Genomic DNA, 21938 nt, shown 5'->3' with positions numbered 1-21938 from the left:
GAGGCGGAAAGACCTAGGCCTGAAACCTCTGGCTGCACACTACGCAAAATAGTTCCACCAGAATAAATTGATAAATTCTAGCTGAAAATGGCTTCCGGGCCATAAGCATGGTACGATGACTCTCCTAGAAAACACTTTTGCTCTGAGGGCGGATGTCTCAAGAGCCACCCCATGAAAACGAGACAGGCAAGATCCAGATGGAGGCACGGGTCCTGAGACAGAAGCTCCAGCCGCAGGGGTAGTCAATGGAGAGGCCCAGAATATTTGCGTACCACAGTTGCCGTGGCCAATCCTGAGCCACCAAGATCATGCCGCATTCGAACATAAACATGCGGAGAACCCGCTCCAGGATTCCTGGCGCAAAAAAAGTACCTCAACAGCTGGTGGTTGTGCAGAGGCACCATGTCTATGTCCGGGAGGCTCCAATGGCAGACCAGTAACTGGAATACTTCCAGATGCAGAGCCCACTCACCGGAAAGCATATCTTGGCGACTCAGGAAGTCTGCCTCCCAATTCTGTATGCCGGGAATGAAAACTGCCAACAGAGCTGTAATGTGACGCTCTGCCCAACGGAGGATGACACTTACTTTCCTCATGGCACCGCAACTGCGAGAGCCACCCTGGTGGTTTATGCAGGTGAACGGCAGTCACATTGTCCGACCTCAACCGGACATCCCGGGAGGAGAGGCTTAACTCAGCAAAGAGTCCTGTACACTGTTCTGAGCTCCAGGACATTGATGGGTAGCTGGCTCCCCTCAGTCGTCCACCATACCTGGAACGTCCGCTGACAAGAGAATGCCCCATCCCACTGAAGGCTTGCATCAGTGGTGAGCAAGAGCAAATCCTGGATCCAAAATTGGCGACCCTTGTCCAAATGAGAGTGGTGTAGCCACAACAAGAGGGAGTAACAAACCTCCCACGATAGAATTGCATCCTGAGGTGCAAATGAGACTTGTTCCACCTAGCAAGAATCTCCAGCTGCAGAGTACAGGAGTGAAACTGGGCAAACTACACCATGTCGAATGTGGACACCAAGGAACCCAGGATCGCACGCAGAAGTGGACAGACACTCCACGATGACGGAGGAACAAGTGAATTCTGGAATGTAGAGCCTGCATCTTGTCTGCCGGAAGGAATACTCATTGAGTCCTGGAGTCCACAGAACTCCCAAGTGCAAAATCTGCTGAGAAGGCGTCAAAGTAGAGTTGCGCCTATTTATCCGCCACCTGTATGACGGCAGCAGATCCAACATCAGACAAATGTGGTCCGCCAGGATGTCCGGAGACTGGGCCAGGAGAAAGTGGTCCAGATAAGGCAGGATTCTGACTCGTCTGCGAAAAAGCTGCGCAGCCATGACGAACACCCGAGGGGCCATGGACAGTCCAAATGATGAACCCTGAAATTGGTAGTGATCGTCCCGGACGGCAAACCTGAGAAAGCTCTGGTGGCTGACCCTGATGGGGATATATAAGTAGGCATCCTGGATGTCTAATGATGCCATAAAATACCCCAGTTTCAGTCAGAATGATGGCGTGAAGAGACTCCATGCGGACTCTGGGGATCCACAGATTCCGGTTCAGTACCTTCAGATTGAGGATGGTTTCTGGACTAGAAAGAGGTTGGCATAGGAACTTGTAACCATTTGAGATGGGGATGGGAAACGGAAGGATGACATTGGAGGCCAGAAGAGAGTGAATGGACTACCTGAGAGACGCTGCTTTTACCGGTTCTGCAGGTAATCCTGTGGAGAAGAAGAGCGATGCAGGACAATTTTAAAGTCAGTGTGTACCCTGTGAGACCACAGTTTTGACCCAAATATCCGACACGGTACCCCATCCATGCATCGCCAAAAAAGCAGAAGCATGCCTCCCACACTGGGATCCCCCCAAGTGGAGGCCTGCCCAGTCATGCAGCCGGCTTAGGAGCAGCTTGACTGGTGGACCAAGACTGCTTACCTTGGGGCTTAAAACCCCTGGAGGTGGAACCTCCACACTGGCGGTGCATAGTCGCGATGATGCCGCCTCGTGTGTCTACGGGAGTGTGCATCACTGGAAGCCCTCTGGAGTACAGCAGCAGAAGTCCCCGGCGTAGTTGCCAGTGCAGGAGTCGTTGGAGCAGCAGTGATGGCATCCTATCGAATGCCTTTCACTACCACTAATAAAAACAAAAGAGAAAGTAAAAGAAAAATCCAATAAAAAGTCCGGAGGACAACTTAAAAGCAGCCCCCCCCCCACCACAAACAATGCCACTCCTGCCGGCACCAACTTAAACACTGGCTGACCTGGAGGCGTGGTATAGAGGAGAGCAAGGCCTACACTGATGGGGAAAAAATAGCAAACTAGTTGGTGCCCAGTCTCTCCTCTACAGCAATGCCCAGTGAATCCTTGTGCCCTCTAGTGGAGAAGAAATACCAGTATATAAAACTGCAGATCAGCTGCCTAAACTCCCCACTTATATTCTCTATTATTATTATTTATAAGGAATCAGAAGGGACCCATAGCTCTCTACAAGGGTTAAGACTGAGGGAAAAAAATAGGATTTTTGTACTTAACAGGTAAATCCTTTTCTTTGAATCCATAGGGGGCACTGGAGTACTCTTGGGATATGGACAGCTTTAGCAGAACAGGCACTATTTAAATTTAGTAACTCTCCTCCCCTCCATATTCCCAGAGTACTTCAGTGTTTTTTACTGAGCCGAACAGGAGCGATAGAGAGGATGAACAATGGAGAATTACATATAACATTACAACATAACGGACAATAATAAAGTTGACACATAACGTTACTGACAACTAAACAGTTGACACCATAACCGATAGAACTTGAAAATTTGAACCAGTCGGTGAGAATGTGTTATCAGAAGATCCACTGAACTTACCACAAACCAGGTAAAAACTGCTCTGGGTGGGCGTCCAGTCCCCCCTATGGATTCAAAGAAAAGGATTTACCTGGTAAGTACCAAAATCCTATTTTCTTTTTCATCCACTAGGGGTCACTGGAGTACTCTTGGGAAGTACCAAAGCTTTCCCCGTGGGCGGGAGAGCTGTTTGGCACCTGTAACACTAGGCGGCCAAAGCTAGATGCTGATGCCGCAAACGTATCAAACTTGTAAAAGCGCACAAAGGTGTGCACTGATGACCATGTAGCCGCACGGCAAAGCTGCGTCGTAGAAGCCCCACGACCAGCTGCAAATGAAGTTCCCACAGAACGTGTGGAATGAGCTGTTATTGATGTAGGCGGCTGTAACCCAGCATGAAGGTAAGCCTGACGTATGGTCAGTTTAATCCATCAGGATAAGGTCTGCTTAGAAGCTGGCCAACCCATCTTGGCAGCATCACAAAGAACAAACAATGTATCCGTCTTACGAACTGTAGACGTTCGGGATACATAAACGCGTAGTGCGCGTACCACATCCAAAGTTCCAGAATCTCCTGTTAACACAGGAACTACTATTGGTTGATTGATGTGAAAAGATGACACTACCTTTGGTAAGAAAGCGTGATTCGTCCGAAGTTCCACTCTGTCATCATGAAACACCAAATATGGTGGCTTGCATGACAAGGCACCCAAATCTGAAACACGCCTTGCCGAAGCCAAGGCTAGAAGAAAAAATTTTTCCAAGTGAGAAACTTAATATCCACTTGTTGTAAGGGTTCAAAATATGAAGACTGTAAGACATCTAAAACCAGATTCAAGTCCCATGGCGCTGTAGGTGGAATGAATGGAGGCTGTACTCTGAGGACACCCTACAGAAAGGTGTGTACAGACGGCAAGAGTCAAACGTCTTTGAAAGTAAATTGACAAAGCAGAGGCCTGCACCTTTAGTGTAGATAAACGCAGTCCTCCATCCAACCCCGTCTGTAGAAATAACAAAAGACGGGATAACTTGAAAGATGATGTCGTAAACTTCCGAGCTTCACACCAACCTATATAGGCACGCCAAATTCTGTAATAATGAGCTGCCGTAATTGTCTTCCTAGCACGTAACATGGTTGGTATAACCGATTCTGGAATGCCCTCTCTTCATAAGAGGGCGGTCTCAACAGCCACCCCGTCAAACGCAGCCGCGCTAAATCGGGGTAAAGGAACGGACCCTGTTGTAACAGGTCCGGACGTAGCGGGAGCGGCCAAGGATCGTCTGCGAGTAGCCCGCGAAGATCCGAGAACCAAGCTCTCTGAGGCCAATGAGGCGCCACTAGTATGACTGTGGCGGACTCTCGTTTGATCCGTTTTAGCAACAGAGGATTGTGGCGAGATGCCATCAGATCCACTTGTGGGTAACCCCACCTCTGAACCAACATGTGAAACACTTTTGGATTTAATGGCCATTCTCCTGGATGAAAATCCCGACGGCTGAGATAATCCACCTCCCAGTTGTCCACTCCCGGAATGAACACTGCCGACAATATCACTTGGTGATGCTCGGCCCAATTGAGGATTCGAGGTACTTCCCGCATGGCCATGCGGCTTCTCGTTCCTCCTTGTTTGTTGATGTACGCGACCGCCGTCGCGTTGTCTGACTGCACCTGGACAGTCTGAGACCGGAGCATGTGCACTGCTTGTCGTAGCGCATTGTCTGTTCTGGTAGGTAAATTCTTTGATCTACCGTATCGAGAATCATTCCTAGGAATTGAAGTCGTTGAGACGGAATCAGATGTGATTTCTTGAAGTTGACAATCCAACCGTGCTGAACTAGTACATTGTACGTTAGCAACGCATGTTGGAGGAGCATCTGTTGAGACGGAGCTTTGATGAGCAGATCGTCCAAGTACGGAACTATTATCACTCCCAGGGATCTGAGATGAGCCATCATCACAGACATCACTTTGGTGAATACCCGAGGCGCTGACGAGAGGCCAAACGGTAGAGCCTGAAACTGGTAATGGTTTTGCTGTATTGCAAAACGCAAGAACCTCTGATGAGGTGGCCAAATCGGAATGTGTAAGTACGCATCCTTGAGATCCAGCGCAATCATGAATTCCTGTGGCTCTAAACCTGCAATTACTGACCGCAGGGATTCCATCTTGAATCTGTAGTAAGTGACGTACTGATTGAGGCCCTTTATGTTCAATATTGGCCTGACCGAGCCATCCGGCTTTGGTACCACAAACAGACTGGAATAATAACCCTGACCTTGTTGGTGTACAGGGACCGGAATCAAAACTGCTGAATCCAGCAGAGACTGAATAGCAATTTGCAGAACCGCCCTCTTGTCGTCCGACACAGGCAGTCCTGTCTTGAAAAACCGCAATGGCGGGAGACAGTCGAACTCTATCTTGTAACCTTTTAACACTAAATTGCGGATCCACCCATCTGTGGATGTCTGGAACCATGCCAAATGGAACGTCTGAAGGCGTGCCCCCACAACTGGAGATCCGAGATGGGCTGGGAGCCAGTCATGCCACTGGCTTGTCGGTGACCTTAGCGTCCTGAAGACTGGTGGTGGTTTGTTGAAAACCACGTCCTCGACCTTGTCTACCAGGCGTGGCTGTTCCTCTACCACGGCCTCGAAAGGGCTGAGGTATAAAGGATTTGAACACTGGCCCAGAGTATTTCCGTCTAGGTACCGTTGGAGGCAATGGTAGGAAAACAGACTTCCCTCCCGTGGCCTCAGAAATCCATTTGTCCAATTCAGGACCAAACAACTTCTCGCCACCGTAAGGTAACGCCTCTATACCTCTCTTAACCTCTGCCTCCGCTTGCCAAGACCACAACCAGAGTGCTCGTCGTGCAGCATCTAGCGACGATGAAAGGCGAGAAGTGAGCTGACAGACGTCAGTAGAAGCTGTACATAGATACTCAACAGCTTCACAGATTTGATCAGTGAGAAGTATAAGGTGATCGTCATGTCGGCCAGACTTGAGTTCTGTTATCCATACAATTAGCGCCTTAGTTACCCAAATGCCAACCAACCCAGGTCTAAGCAACACTCCTGCTGCTATATACATGGACTTTAGCATAGCTTCTATTTTACGGTCTGAAGGGTCTTTAAGCGTAGTAGCAGTTGGTACTGGTATGGTTAATTTTTTTGTAAGATTTGACACAGACGAATCCACCATTGGCGGATTCTCCCATGTAGATGTCACAGACTCTGGAAACGGGTAACTAGACTTAAATCGGCGAGGTATAGAAAACCATTTATCTGGATTCTTCCGTGTTCTACTAACATCTTATTAAGAAATTCCGAAACAGGAAAACACATTGGAGATCTGTGTCGTTTAGTAAAGACCACCTCATCATTTGTGAGAGGCTCCTCAGTCTCCGTAAACTTCAGAGACTGACGCACCGCCCTGATGAGATTATCAATGCCTGGGCTGTCAAAATCTTCACTATCTAACTGCTGGTCCAATTCGCCCTCCTCACCCTCATCTTGCGCATTGAGGTCTGGCACAGAATCGTCAGAATGCAACATAGCAGATACTGGTAAATCATAAGACAAATGAAATTTATCCCCTCTACCCAAAGTGGACTTGGACCTTTGCAAAGGCTGAGACCCCTCTGGTAGGTCTGGCGGTCTCACCCGAGACTCAGATCTTGCCGCTTCCCGCTCGTGTCGAGCGGCGGCCAATTCTAATTGCAACCCAGCCATTACATCTGCTAGCAGTTCCCATGGAGGGTCCGGGGATGAAACCGGCTTCGAAACCGGAGCGGAAATTGTATTTGTAGCTGAATTTACAAAACACACTGCGCATGTGGTAGAACCATTCGGTAACACACTCTTACAGACATTGCAGTGAAACTGCTTTTTTGTTTTTGCTGGTACCTTACTCATTATGTAGACAGACAATACAATATACAAAGACAGACAACTTGCACGACTCAGTAAAATTGTTACTAAGGTGTGTCTATATATATATATATATATATATATATATATATATATATATATATATATGTCTATATATGGCCGAAGTGCAGTGCACGTGGCCAGTACTATATGAAACCTTATCCAAAATTCCCACTAACACCCCTGCGCCATCCTGTGGAGTAGAGATGTAGGATAGGAACGTTCTGGAATCACAAACAGGAAGAAACAGGAAGCATGCTCAGGTTATAACACCTGTCCTTAGAACCTGTAACTACTTTAGCAAAACTAACCCGGTTAATATAAGCTTAACAGCCTATGTAATTACTGTTATAACCCACGCAGCCTCTATATTGCTGCTGCTGCTATGCATGCAGCCACTCCCCCCCCCCCCCCCCTTGCAGCTGCGCTGCCTGTGAGGAGACTTCTCCCCCTGTGCTCCGTGTACCGCTGCATCTTCCAGCGGGAAGCGGGTCCGGAAGCCGGAGATCGGGTGCTGGGAGCCGGGAAGCGCGGTAGTGTGGAGAGCGGTCCTGCTATGCGGCCGGCGGCTGTGAGCGGCGTGCAGCGGGTCTGAGCGGCGGTGGAGCGGCTCTTGGCGGACGGCTTAGTTGGAGCAGCTGTGGCGGACGCTGAGCCCCGTACAGCGGCGGATGGAGCAGCTGGGAGGGGGGGGGGGGGGGGCGGGCGGCCTATAATCAGCGGCGAGTGCGGGCGGCGGTGAAAGGAAGCACGGACCCCACACAGCGGGGCGGCAGCGTGAGCTGACCGCCCTGTCCCCTCTAGCATACCTTGTCTCCTGTAGTGAGGGCTATGACGGGGCTTCTTCTGTAAGCTCCGTCCAGCTATTCCTGCAGTCAGATAGTGAGCTGCGTGTGGCTGTGAGGGTGCTCTTTGTGAGGACCGACACGTCATGCGCTGCCTCCGTGCAGCGTGCACTATCCCGGACCCAAGTTTCTTTCTAAACTGGGAAGGGATGTGCCTAAGTAAAAATAAAAAATAAAATATGCAAAGTAAGTGTGGAAGGTCCACACAAGCGTGTCACTGCTTGAGCACAGAAAAAACACTGAGGTACTCTGGGAATATGGAGGGGAGGAGAGTTACTAAATTTAAATATTCAGTTCTGCTAAAGCCGTCCATATCCCAAGAGTACTCCAGTGACCCCTAGTGGATGAAAAAGAAAATAGGATTTTAATACCTACCGGTAAAACCTTTTCTCGTAGTCCATAAGTGATATTGGGGGAAACTAGTACGATGGGGTATACACTGGGTCCAAAGGAGCCAGTGAACTTTACATTACTTCAACTGGGTGTGCTGTCTCTCCTCCCCTCTATGCCCCCGCCACAGGCAGTTATAGGTAAAAATGTGCCCGAAGGAGAAAGGACATATATGAGAGAAGGAATAATACAACAAAGGTTGGTGAGATTAACACACCAGCACACCACTAACATAACGGCTGGCAACAACAGTAACATCTGAACAGGTAACTATAGAACAAGAACCTGCAGAAAAGTCAACGCACAGAGGCGGGCGCCCAATATCCCTTATGGACTACGAGAAAAGGATTTACCGGTAGGTATTAAAATCCTATTTTCTTTACCATCCATAAGGGATATTGGGGGAAACTAGTACGATGGGGACGTCACAAAGCTTCCGGAACGGGCAGAGACTGCAGGATATCAAACTTGTAGAATTTCACAAAAGTGTTCTTCCCTGACCAGGTAGCAGCTCGGCATAGTTGCAAGGCCGAGGCCCCACGGGCAGCCAACCAGGGAGAGCCCACTGATCTAGTAGAGTGGGCCTTTATAGACTTAGGAACGGTTAAGGCTGCCGACACATAGGCCTGTTGGATCGTAAGCCTAATCCAACGAGCAATTGACTGCTTTGAAGCAGGGCAACCCTTTTTCTGCGCATCATAGAGCACGAACAGGAATCCGTTTTTCTGATCCGAGCTGTACTCTTGACATAGATCTTCAAGGCACGCACAGCATCCAATGCCTCTGGAGGAGAAGAGGAGTCAGAAGCGGACGGAACCACGATAGGCTGATTCAGATGAAACGCGGAGACAACCTTCGGCAGGAACTGCTGTCTAGTCCGGAGCTCCTCTCTGTCCCCGTAAAACACCAAGTATGGGCTCTTACACGAGAGGCCCCCCAATTCTGAGACACGTCAAGCAGAAGCCAGGGCCAGTAACATCACCGTCTTCCACGTGAGGTACTTGTCTTCTACCGTCATCAGAGGCTCAAACCAGGAGGACTGTAGACCATTTCAACACTACATCCAAATCCCAGGGTGCCGTAGGAGGCACAAAGGGAGGTTGTATGTGGAGAACACCTTGCAAGAAGGTCTGAACTTCTGGCAACACTGCCAATTTCTTCTGAAAGAAAATGGAGAGCTGAAATCTGAACCTTAATGGAACCCAGACGTAAGCCCTTATCTACACCAGCCTGCAGAAAACGTCCCAAGTGAAACTCTGCAGGCGGATACGAGCGTTCCTCGCACCAAGAGACACATCTCCTCCAGATATGATGATCATGTTTAGACGTCACAGGTTTCCTGGCCTGAACCATGGTTGCAATAACCTTCTTGGAAAGGCCCTTGTCAGCTAGGATGTTCCGCTCAACCTCCATGCCGTCAAACGAAGACGCCTTAAGTCCGAGTAGACGAACGGTCCTTGTTGGAGAAGATCTCTTCTGAGTGGTAGAGGCCAAGGATCTTCGACGGACATGTCCAGAAGATCTGCATACCACGTCCTCCAAGGCCAATCCGGGGCAATTAGAATTGCCTGGACACCTTGATTCCTGACCCGCTTAAGCACCCTTGGGAGCAATGGGATCGGAGGAAACCGGTATACTAGCCGGTACGGCCAAGGCGACGCCAGTGGGTCCCTCGTCCATGAGCAGTACCAGAGAAGTTTCTTGTTGAGACAAGAAGCCCTCATGTCTATTTGTGGGCAACCCCACCAGTCGATGATCTGCTGGAACACCAGATGGTGAAGCCCCCACTCCCCTGGTTGGAGATCGTGACGACTGAGGAAGTCCGCCTCCCAGTTGTCCACACCCGGAATGAAGATTGCCGACATGGCTTTTGCATTTCTTTCAGCCCAGAGGAGTATCTTTGAGACCTCTCGCGTGCAGGCTCTGCTTTTTGTCCCTCCTTGTCAATATACGCCACCGCCGTGGCGTTGTCCAACTGTACCTGGATCACGTAATCCTTGAGCAAAGGAGATGCCTGAAGCAGAGCATTGTAGATCGCCCGAAGTTCCAAAATGTTGATGGGAAGGAGGCTTTCGTGGGATGACCACCTGCCCTGGAACTGCACCCCTTTGGTGACAGCTCCCCATTCTCGCATCCGTCGTGAGGAGGGTGCAATCCTAAATCCCGAAACTCCTGCCCTCCAGGAGATTGGAGGACTGAAGCCACCACAGGAGGGAAATCCTGGCCTGAGGTGACAGCCAAATCATCCGATGCATCTGGAGATGTGATCCGGACCACTTGCTCAGGAGATCCAACTGAAACGTTCTTGCATGGAACCTCCCATACTGGATTGCCTCGTAGGAGGCAACCATCTTCCCCCACAACCTTATGCAGAGATGTATGGACACCCGAGAAGGGCGGAGCACCATGTGGACCATCTCCTGAAGAGTTTTTGCCTTGTCCTCTGGTAAAAACACCTTCTGTCCCACAGTATCCAGTAACATCTCCAGAAACAGGAGCCTCTGAGTTGGCTCCAGGTGGGACTTCTGTAAGTTGAGGATACATCCATGGTCGGACAGAAGATGGATAGTGCGGTCTATATGGAACTACTAAAGTTCCCTGGATCTTGCCTTTATCAGAAGATCGTCTAGATAAGGTACCACATTGATCCCTTGGATCTGGAGTTGAAGCATCATCTCCGCCATCACCTTCGTGAATACCCACGGGGCTGTTGACAGGCCGAAGGGTAGTGTCTGGAATTGGAAGTGATCGTCCAGCAGGGCAAACCTCAGGTACGCCTGATGAGGAGGCCAAATCGGAATATGGAGATAGGCGTCATTGACATCCAAGGAGACCATAAATTCCTGTTCTTCCAAGCCCGCAATCACTGCACGCAGGGACTCCATCTTGAACACCTTTAAATAAGGATTCAAGGATTTCAGATTCAGAATGGGTCTGACTGAACAGTCTGGCTTCGGCACCACAAACAGGTTTCAGTAAAACCCTTTGCCGCATTGCGGTAGAGATACTAGCACAATGACGTGGGACTAGACCAATTTTCGGATAGCCTGTTGTAACGTAACTCGCATATCCTTCCAAAGCTGGTAAGCTTGATTTGAAAAATCGTTCAGGGGGAGTACTGTCAAACGCCAGCTCGTAGCCTGGAGAAACGAGCTCCCTGACCCAGGTACCCTGGCAGGAGGTCTCCCAGACACGGCTGAAGTGAAGCGGTCGAGCTCCCATCTCGAGATCCCCTCGGGATGGGTGGGCACAGTCATGCTGAGACTTTAGTGGAAGCAGAACTGGTGGACTGCTCTTGAGGACTGGTACTTGCAGGTTTTCTGGACTTACCTCTGGTACCTCTAGCAGCATTGGAGGCACCCCTGGCCTTTGATCGAAACGTGCGAGACCGAAAGGACTAGACAGACGGCCCTGGATAGGAACGTCTCGCCGGCGGGGACCCAGAGGGGAGAAACGTGGATTTCCCAGCAGTAACCTTGGAAATCCAGGCATCCAATTCAACCCCAAAAAGCCATTCCCCAGAAAAGGGGAGGGATTCCACATTACGTTTGGATTCTGCGTCCGCAATCCACTGACACAACCACAATGCCGACACTGCCATGGCAGACATCCGAGCATTAATGTTCCCATATCCTTGAGGGAATCACAGAGGACACGTGTAGTGTCCTGAATGTGTTTCAGTAGGGTTACCATGGTAACTAAGGGCATATCTCCCGAGAGGCCCCTCTGAATTTGCGTGGCCCAAGAATGAATGGCATGGGTCAATCCAGCAACCCGCAATGACCGGTCTTTGCGAAAGGCCGGCTGCAGTGTATATAGATTTTAGGGTAGTCTCTATTTTTCAATCCCCAGGATCCTTCATAGTAAAGAAGCCTGGGGCAGGCAGCACCGCCTTCTTAGACAGGCGAGAGACGGAAACATCCACCCCAGAGGGGTTCCTCCCAAAATTTTCTACCTTGAGGAGCAAATGGGAAAGTGCGCAAAAACTTTTTGGACACTTGGAATTTTTTGTCTGGATTTACCAGGCCTGTTTGAATAAGTCATCTAACTCTGGAGATTCAGGGAAAGTGACATTGGGCTTGTTTTGTACAAAGAAAAACGACTGCTGTGAAGCAGCGTCCTCTAGAGGGAGCTGTAACACATCCCTTATAGCCAAAAATAGTGGTTCAATATCCTGAGTAGAATCGGGATCCCCACTAACGGGGTCCGGGTCATCCCCATCATCCTGGACATCATCATCTGTATCAAGAGAGCAGAGCAGGTAAACCACGCTTCTGGGGACCTGCATGAGAGAGGGGGGGCTGTGTATCAGCCCTAGCAGCTAAATCTGCAACAGCTTGTTGCAGAAGCTGAGTTTTCTGCACATTAGCAGTGAGCTGGGATGACATATCTGACATCACAGTTTTAAGAGACCCTAACCAGTGGGGCTCTGTACCCTCTCCCCCAGCTTCTTCACTAATTTGTGAAGATTGACTACATTGCTCACAGGAAACAGCCATTAGACAATGGAGAGAATCTGGTGTGACAGATACTGCACAGCTTGTTCTTACCCATATTTCACAGTAAGTACAAACACATACACAGACAGTTATAATGCAAGCCTGCTTTGCCTACTGTATGTGAGAGGAGACACACAGAGAGGGAGAAATACCAACACACCTGGAGCTGCACAGCCCCAGTGAGACCGTCAGCTCTGTAATCACTAGGACACTAATAAATACAGTCCTAAATAGGTTCAGAATAGTGTATACACGCGGCTCTCCCCCTTAGCTACACCCTGTACCAGGAAGCACTAAGTGTGTGCTCCTGATGGCTGCTGTAAGCAGAGGAAGGCGCCAAAACGCCGCTGGTCCCGATCTGAGGAAGCTCCGCCCCCTGCAATGGCGCCAGAGCTATACATATTATTTATACTGGCAAAGTCTCCAAAGTTCTTAGTTAAGCATGTTGAGCAAGTGTACACACAGGGATCCTAGCTGGACCCCCAGGGAGGGTCCGGGTACATAGCGCCCGTGATTTGCCACACTCTGAACCGGGGACCCCCCTAGCCGGGCCCCCGGTGTGTACTCACCACCGATGTCACCTTCAGGCAGCGTTAGGGGTGTGCGGCTGTGACAGCCGCTGAACGAACAGCCCGTCAGGACGGTGGTCCTGCAGCGGAAAAGTGGTTCTGCACCTCGCAAGGCCGGTGACCGCTCCCGCCCCCCCCCCCAAATTCCCACGGTGCAGGTATGTTGTTGCCCAGACAGCATACCGAAAAAAATAAAAGATTTAAATGAAATTGAAGAAAACTCTCTGGAGCTGCAGAGATGTGCATCATCTCCTGAGCGCACTTTTTTCTAAACTGCCTGTCAGAGGGGGCATAGAGGGGAGGAGCCAGAACACCCAGTTGAAGAAATTTAAAGTGCACTGGCTCCTTTGGACCCCATCATTCTAGTTTCCCCCACTATCCCTTACGGATGCTAGAGAAAAATAGAATTACAGGTTATTTGGCAGCACAGTTGCTGTAATGGTCTGCATTCCTGCCACACAGCACTGAGGTTTTGGGTTTGATTCCCCCACCATGGCCCAAACTGTGCAACGTTTTAATATTCCGCCATGCTTGCGTGGGTTTTTTCAATGCACTCCTGCTCACTCCCACAATCCAAAAATATACTGGTAGGACAACTGGTTCCCGATGAAAAATAACCATAATGTCTATGTATGTCTACACGTACATGTGATAGGGAACATAGATTGTAAGCTCCATTGGGGCAGGGACTGATGTGAACCGCCAAATGTTCTCTGTAAAGACCTGTGGAATATGTGTGCACTATAAAAATAAGATTTTACTCACCGGTAAATCTATTTCTCGTAGTCCGTAGTGGATGCTGGGAACTCCGTAAGGACCATGGGGAATAGCGGCTCCGCAGGAGACTGGGCACAACTAAAGAAAGCTTTAGGACTACCTGGTGTGCACTGGCTCCTCCCACTAAGACCCTCCTCCAGGCCTCAGTTAGGATACTGTGCCCGGAAGAGCTGACACAATAAGGAAGGATTTTGAATCCCGGGTAAGACTCATACCAGCCACACCAATCACACCGTATAACTCGTGATGCTATACCCAGTTAACAGTATGAATAACAACTGAGCCTCACCAACAGATGGCTCATAACAATAACCCTTTAGTTAAGCAATAACTATATACAAGTTTTGCAGACAATCCGCACTTGGGATGGGCGCCCAGCATCCACTACGGACTACGAGAAATAGATTAACCGGTGAGTAAAATCTTATTTTCTCTGACGTCCTAGTGGAAGCTGGGAACTCCGTAAGGACCATGGGGATTATACCAAAGCTCCCAAACGGGCGGGAGAGTGCGGATGACTCTGCAGCACCGAATGAGCAAACTCAAGGTCCTCCTTAGCCAGGGTATCAAACTTGTAGAATCTTGCAAAAGTGTTTGAACCCGACCAAGTAGCAGCTCGGCAAAGTTGTAAAGCCGAGACCCCTCGGGCAGCCGCCCAAGAAGAGCCCACTTTCCTCGTGGAATGGGCCTTTACAGACTTAGGATGCGGCAGTCCAGCCGCAGAATGTGCAAGTTGAATCGTGCTACAGATCCAGCGAGCAATAGTCTGCTTAGAAGCAGGAGCACCCAGCTTGTTGGGTGCATACAGGATAAATAGCGAGTCAGTTTTTCTGACTCCAGCCGTCCTGGAAACATATATTTTCAGGGCCCTGACTACGTCCAGCAACTTGGAGTCCTCCAAGTCCCGAGTAGCCGCAGGCACCACAATAGGTTGGTTCACATGAAAAGCTGATACCACCTTAGGAAGGAATTGGGAACGCGTCCTCAATTCCGCCCTATCCACATGAAAAATCAGATAAGGGCTTTTGCATGACAAAAGCCGCCAATTCTGATACACGCCTGGCCGACGCCAAGGCCAACAGCATGACCACTTTCCACGTGAGGTATTTTAGCTCCACGGTTTTAAGTGGCTCAAACCAATGCGACTTCAGGAAATCCAACACCACGTTAAGATCCCACGGTGCCACTGGAGGCACAAACGGGGGCTGAATATGCAGCACTCCCTTAACAAAAGTCTGAACTTCAGGCAGTGAAGCCAGTTCTTTTTGGAAGAAAATGGACAGAGCCGAAATCTGGACCTTAATGGAACCCAATTTTAGGCCCATAGACACTCCTGACTGTAGGAAGTGCAGAAAACGACCCAGTTGAAATTCCTCCGTTGGGGCCTTTCTGGCCTCACACCAAGCAACATATTTTCGCCAAATACGGTGATAATGTGTTACGGTCACATCTTTCCTCGCCTTAATCAGCGTAGGAATGACTTCCTCCGGAATGCCTTTTTCCTTTAGGATCCGGTGTTCAACCGCCATGCCGTCAAACGCAGCCGCGGTAAATCTTGGAACAGACAGGGTCCCTGCTGCAGCAGGTCCTGTCTGAGCGGTAGAGGCCATGGGTCCTCTGAGATCATTTCGTGAAGTTCTGGGTACCAAGATCTTCTTGGCCAATCCGGAACCACGAGTATAGTTCGTACTCCTCTCTTTCTTATTATTCTCAGTACCTTGGGTATGAGAGGCAGAGGAGGGAACACATACACCGACTGGTACGCCCACGGTGTTACCAGAGCGTCCACAGCTATCGCCTGAGGGTCCCTTGACCTGGCGCAATATCTTTTTAGCTTTTTGTTGAGGCGGGACGCCATCATGTCCACCTGTGGCCTTTCCCACTGGTGTACAATTATTTGGAAGACTTCTGGATGAAGTCCCCACTCTCCCGGGTGGAGGTCGTGCCTGCTGAGGAAGTCTGCTTCCCAGTTGTCCACTCCCGGAATGAACACTGCTGACAGTGCTAACACGTGATTCTCTGCCCAACGGAGAATCCTTGTGGCTTCTGCCATCGCCATCCTGCTTCTTGTGCCGCCCTGTCGGTTTACATGGGCGACCGCCGTGATGTTGTCTGACTGAATCAGTACCGACTGGTGTTGAAGCAGGGGCCTTGCCTAATTTAGGGCATTGTAAATGGCCCTTAGTTCCAGAATATTTATGTGTAGGGCAGTCTCCTGACTTGACCATAGTCCTTGGAAATTTCTACCCTGAGTGACTGCCCCCCAGCCTCGAAGGCTGGCATCCGTGGTCACTAGGACCCAGTCCTGTATGCCGAATCTGCGGCCCTCTAGAAGATGAGCACTCTGCAGCCACCACAGAAGAGACACCCTGGCCCTTGGGGACAAGGTTATCAGCCGATGCATCTGAAGATGCGATCCGGACCACTTGTCCAGCAGATCCCACTGAAAGATTCTTGCATGGAACCTGCCGAATGGAATTGCTTCGTAAGAAGCTACCATCTTTCCCAGGACTCGCGTGCAGTGATGCACCGACACCTGTTTTGGTTTTAGGAGGTCTCTTACAAGAGATGACAACTCCCTGGCCTTCTCCTCCGGGAGAAACACTTTTTTCTGTTCTGTGTCCAGAACCATCCCCAGGAACAGTAGACGCGTTGCAGGAACCAGCTGCGACTTCGGGATATTCAGGATCCAGCCGTGCTATTGTAGCACTGTCTGAGCTAGTGCTACTCCGATCAACAACTGTTCCCTGGACCTCGCCTTTATAAGGGGATCGTCCAAGTACGGGATAATTATGACTCCCTTTTCAATGTTATCAGACAGGGAATCTGACCACGCGGCTGCAGCACTGCACATCCATGCTGAAGCAATAGCCGGTCGCAGTATAAAACCTGAGTGTGTATACACAGACTTCAGGATAGCCTCCTGCTTTCTATCTGCAGGCTCCTTTAGGGCGGCCGTATCCGGAGACGGTAGTGCCACCTTTTTTGACAAGCGTGTGAGCGCTTTATCCACCCTAGGGGCTGTCTCCCAACGTGACCTATCCTCTGGCGGGAAAGGGTACGCCATTAGTAATCTTTTAGAAATCACCAGTTTCTTATCGGGGGAAGCCCACGCTTCATCACACACTTCATTCAACTCATCAGATGGGGGAAAAACCACTGGTTGCTTTTTCTCCCCAAACATAATACCCTTTTTTGTGGTACCTGGGTAAAGATCAGAAATGTGCAACACATCTTTCATTGCCGTAATCATGTAACGGATGGCCCTATTGGAATGTACCGTGGTCTCACCGTCGTCGACACTGGAGTCAGTATCCGTGTCGACGTCTGTATCTGCCATCTGCGGTAGCGGGCGTTTTAGGGCCCCCGATGGCTTTTGAGACGCCTGGGCAGGCACGGGTTGAGAAGCCGGCTATCCCACATCTGTCATGTCGTCAAACCTTTTGTGTAAGGAGTTGACACTGTCACGTACTTCCTTCCACATATCCATCCACTCAGGTGTCGACCCCGCAGGGGGTGACATCACATTTATCGGCCCCTGCTCCGCCTCCACATAAGCCTCCTCATCAAACATGTCGACACAGCCGTACCGACACACCGCACACACACAGGGAATGCTCTGACTGAGAACAGGACCCCACAAAGCCCTTTGGGGAGACAGAGAGAGAGTATGCCAGCACACACCAGAGCGCTATATAATGCCGGGATTTACACTACTCACAGTGATTTCCCTTATAGCTGCTTATTACACAGAATTGCGCCTAAATTTAGTGCCCCCCCTCTCTTTTTTACCCTTATGTAGTCGAAACTGCAGGGGAGAGCCTGGGAGCGATCCTTCCAGCGGAGCTGTGAGAGGAAATGGCGCCAGTGTGCTGAGGGAGATAGCCCCGCCCCTTTTTCGGTGGACTTCTCCCGCTTTTATTAAATTAATGTGGCAGGGGTATTTTACACATATATAGCCTAGTAAGCTATATTAGTGTGTTTGCCACCTGTAAGGTACTCAAATTGCTGCCCAGGGCGCCCCCCCCCAGCGCCCTGCACCCATAGTGACCGGAGTGTGTGGTGTACACAGGGAGCAATGGCGCACAGCTGCAGTGCTGTGCGCTACCTTAATGAAGACAGGAGTCTTCAGCCGCCGATTTTGAGGAAGATCTTCTTGCTTCTGGCTCTGCAAGGGGGACGGCGGCGCGGCTCCGGGACCGGACGATCATGGACGGGCCCAGTGTTCGATCCCTCTGGAGCTAATGGTGTCCAGTAGCCTAAGAAGCCCAAGCTAGCTGCAAGCAGGTAGGTTCGCTTCTCTCCCCTAAGTCCCTCGTAGCAGTGAGTCTGTTGCCAGCAGATCTCACTGAAAATAAAAAACCTAAAATATACTTTCTTTTTCTAGGAGCTCAGGAGAGCCCCTAGTGTGCATCCAGCTCAGCCGGGCACAAAATTCTAACTGAGGTCTGGAGGAGGGTCATAGTGGGAGGAGCCAGTGCACACCAGGTAGTCCTAAAGCTTTCTTTAGTTGTGCCCAGTCTCCTGCGGAGCCGCTATTCCCCATGGTCCTTACGGAGTTCCCAGCATCCACTAGGACGTCAGAGAAAATAGATTTACATGGATACAGCATTACACAGTGTGCAGTAGGCATAATTATGCAGAGCAGAATGTGAGTGGGTCCTGCTCAAAAGCTTACAATCTGCAAGGGATATGGGACAATGTGGAGAAGAGGGCAGAGAGTTCAGGTGGTAGAGAAGTTGGCGAGAATGATAAAATGTCATAATGGCACACTTGAAGGCTGTATAAAGTGTAATGGAGCTAGGGAGTGAATTCCAATCATTAGGAATGGCACAGGAGTAAACCTGTGGTGATAATGGGAAGTGGTGATCCTTGAGGTGTGGCAGAAATCATTATCAAGGAGCGGGAGGGAGTGTGGGTTTGCATATTATATCATCTCTCTCAATCTATATCTCTATATATCTATAGATATCTATAGCTGTCATTCAGGTGAGAAATTAAAGATGTTCTGAGAATAGATCAGTGAATACACAAGGGTGCAATTGCATAGGCTGGGCCTTACCATGGATGATGGCTATTCACAGAAGATAACTTTTTGTACATACCCTCGAGTTGGTCCACCAACAGAAACCACCTGCAAGGAAAATGGTCCTCTGCCACGACCACGTCTAGTCCCTGCCCACTGGCCAACTACCGTCCCGGCTATCTCAAGCTTTCCTCCTTGAGAAGGAATGGGCTGGACCCCTAAACAGGAAAAAGACACAATTAAAATGGCAAGAATTTAAAATATGTCCTTTAGAACAAGCACCTTTTCTGGACATTAACTGGATCCATAATACAATCCATCGGTGACCTTGCTTTGTAAGTGGATATCAAAACCAAATCCCTTAAAATTAATAAATAAAAAGGTCGGGAAAAATTCTGCCGACACATTTAATGGTGTTAAGTCTATAAACTTAACCTCTCTCAATTATGCAGTTGTCAATTTGCATGCAGAAACAGATGCTACAGCAAACTGTGGGCATAGGGAGTGGTCCCAGGTGGGAAGAAAATTATTGAAACATTAATGAGAAAATCAAAACTATCAGACTGAAATGAGTGTGATGGATGGAAGCCAATAGAATCACATGATTCTGGTAGGAGAAGAAACCTTACAAAGAGGTCATACTGATGGTGGAGCCTTTCTTTCCTCACTTAGCTGTGGGGCAACAATTGTACAATTCATCAGCTACAATTGGAACAGAGGATTTAAAGAAATAAATTTGGCAAAGCACAGTCCTGCAAGATAAGAAAGTATAAATATACAGATAGTACATAAAGTAAGTGGTAGAAGGGATTAAATTGATCAGAGGGATTCAAAAAGATCTAGGGGGTCTATATATTAATCACATACTCAACGCAATCTGGGTGTGATACTAGCGCCCAAGAAAACATTGCGGTATGTCATTACACCAACAGGACTTAATAAGGAGCAACTGCATGGACAGGGGTTCCAAAAGAGGCATGTCTGTGAGATGTGCTCAGAGTGGGACTCGTGGGCATGCGCGGTCCTGCTGACCACACATATACGTGGCAGCCACTGCCAAGGAGGGTACCGGAGGAATCCTCTCCCTGCGAAATTTCCCATAAGCTACAGTGGGCTAATCCTATCATCAGATGTGATTAGCTACGGGGACCAAGCTTACTGCGTTGCATCCACCATACAAACCTATGGGGGTAGCGGCTGCAGGCAGCAATGGAGGGATCGCAGCAGATATAGGAGATTATGTGCTGCAGTGCCTCTGTCCTACATTAAGGTGATACCCATTTTTGGGGGGTAACCACAAATATTTAGTGTTTTGGGGGAATAAGCCATAAATGTTTAATGGTAAATGGGCACCCTATAGAGGAATGCAGCCATTCCAACATGGAGCCATATTAATGTCTTCCTTAACTAACACTGACTAATCAATTCCTGTACTATTGAGGGTGTTTTTGTTACTCCAAACTGCTACACATGCTGTGGTTAGCGGACAAATAGACTAATGCCCCTACACATTCAGCGAACCGTCGTTGAGCTGCCTGATGGCGGATACGGCCGACTCGGCGGCGGGGGAAGCTAAGTTTCTTCACTCCCCCTGTCACCCGGCTCCATAGCAGTGCATGCTAATATGGACGAAATTGTCCATATTGGCCTGCATGCATAAGCGACCCGGCACCAACGATGAACGAGCGCGAGGCCGCGCATCGTTCATCATTGGTGAATACACACTGAACGATATGAACAAGTTTACGTTCATATCGTTCATTTAGATCTGCAAGTGTGTAGGGCCCTTAAGAGCAATCATGTGTAGTGTGTATGCCATTGTATGGGCACCGTTACATGTGCAAAGTGTTGCAGATCATGGAGATATTTCTGAAAAAAACACAGGAAAAGCATCAAGTTATGAACAAGGTAATTTAACTGTTAAATATCCCTTGGTTCTGCTATTAATAACAAACCCAAAGAAGGTTAATAAAAAAAAAAATCTAAAAAAAAAAATCAGCTTTTCTATCTGAATCCTACAAAACAATGCCTGCTGGTGAACAACCAGTAATAGTCAGATCGCAAAAAATCAACACATACGTGGACAAATGAGGCGCTGCTGTGGCTTAGTACAGATTTATTGTCAGAGGAAACCTCCGACTCAGCTAAGGATGTTCAGGCTATTGAAATCTTTGGCAGTATAAGACAACTTAAAAGTGCTTTATTAATAAATAAAAAAAAGAAAATATTTAAATATATCTAAAATCTATTGAAGAACCGTCCTTGAACAGTTGAGGAGGGTGATATTATTTGGAATCATTTCCCAGAAATGCTTATTTTCTATCATTTAGAAACAGAACAAACCTTTGTGGAACCTAAAAATCTCTGAAATCGGCATCTGCCTTGAGCCACTTTCCAAACAGTCCAAAGATCTGTGACATATGCCAAGCCTCCTGTGTGACACTATGCACCTTTCCAAGCCTCTTAATGACATCACTTGGTCACCAGAATTTTTTTTGTTGACGGACCACGAATGTAAATCACCTTCTAACTTTAACTGCTAGAAGTCTCATAATGGGGGATATCCAATAAGCCCTGGTAATTTACTGGGGCTAATTGTCCTGCCGGGGGCTAGCTAATTATCCCCGATAAGCCAGCATGTGCAGCGGCTTATCAGGGATTTTGTTAGCAGAATCCCCGGAAACGGGGCTATTTCACACAAAAACACACAGGTTTCACTGAACCTGTGTGTTTTCGGGAGAAAGGGTTTCTTCCCCCCAAGCAATCAATGGATTGGTTAAACATCAGAAAAAAGTCAGAAAAATTTATGTTATACCGGGGATAATTGGATATCCCCCAATGTATTTGTGACATTATAGGAGCATGTTAATCAGTGGCTGAATGCACAGTTTCAGAACCACTCAGGAGCCCTCTGCCCTTGGTGTCAAGTGTTTGTGGGTCCAAAAAGGAATAGTCCGAGAGCAAATGAGTAATTTGGACACTATTGTGGGCAAGAGTACCAGAACTTTATTCCTTCATCTTGCATGAAACAAACGGTTTAGATTT

At 48.8% G+C, this 21938-nt stretch overlaps 1 protein-coding gene across 1 annotated transcript in view; it reads right to left on the bottom strand.

Moving 5' to 3' along the window:
• FAM120A (family with sequence similarity 120 member A) overlaps nucleotides 1-21938 on the bottom strand; it is a 225659-nt gene that overhangs the window by 10902 nt on the left and 192819 nt on the right. Inside the window, exon 15 of the mRNA XM_063940739.1 lies at nucleotides 18973-19111. Within this exon, the coding sequence (XP_063796809.1) occupies nucleotides 18973-19111 (139 nt within the window). The remainder of the gene's footprint in view (nucleotides 1-18972; nucleotides 19112-21938) is intronic.

Source organism: Pseudophryne corroboree, chromosome 9 (assembly GCF_028390025.1).
Source record: "Pseudophryne corroboree isolate aPseCor3 chromosome 9, aPseCor3.hap2, whole genome shotgun sequence".
NCBI lineage: Eukaryota > Metazoa > Chordata > Amphibia > Anura > Myobatrachidae > Pseudophryne > Pseudophryne corroboree.
The sequence above is the reverse complement of the archived record's forward strand: the minus strand, read 5'-3'. Positions and strand labels throughout refer to the sequence as shown.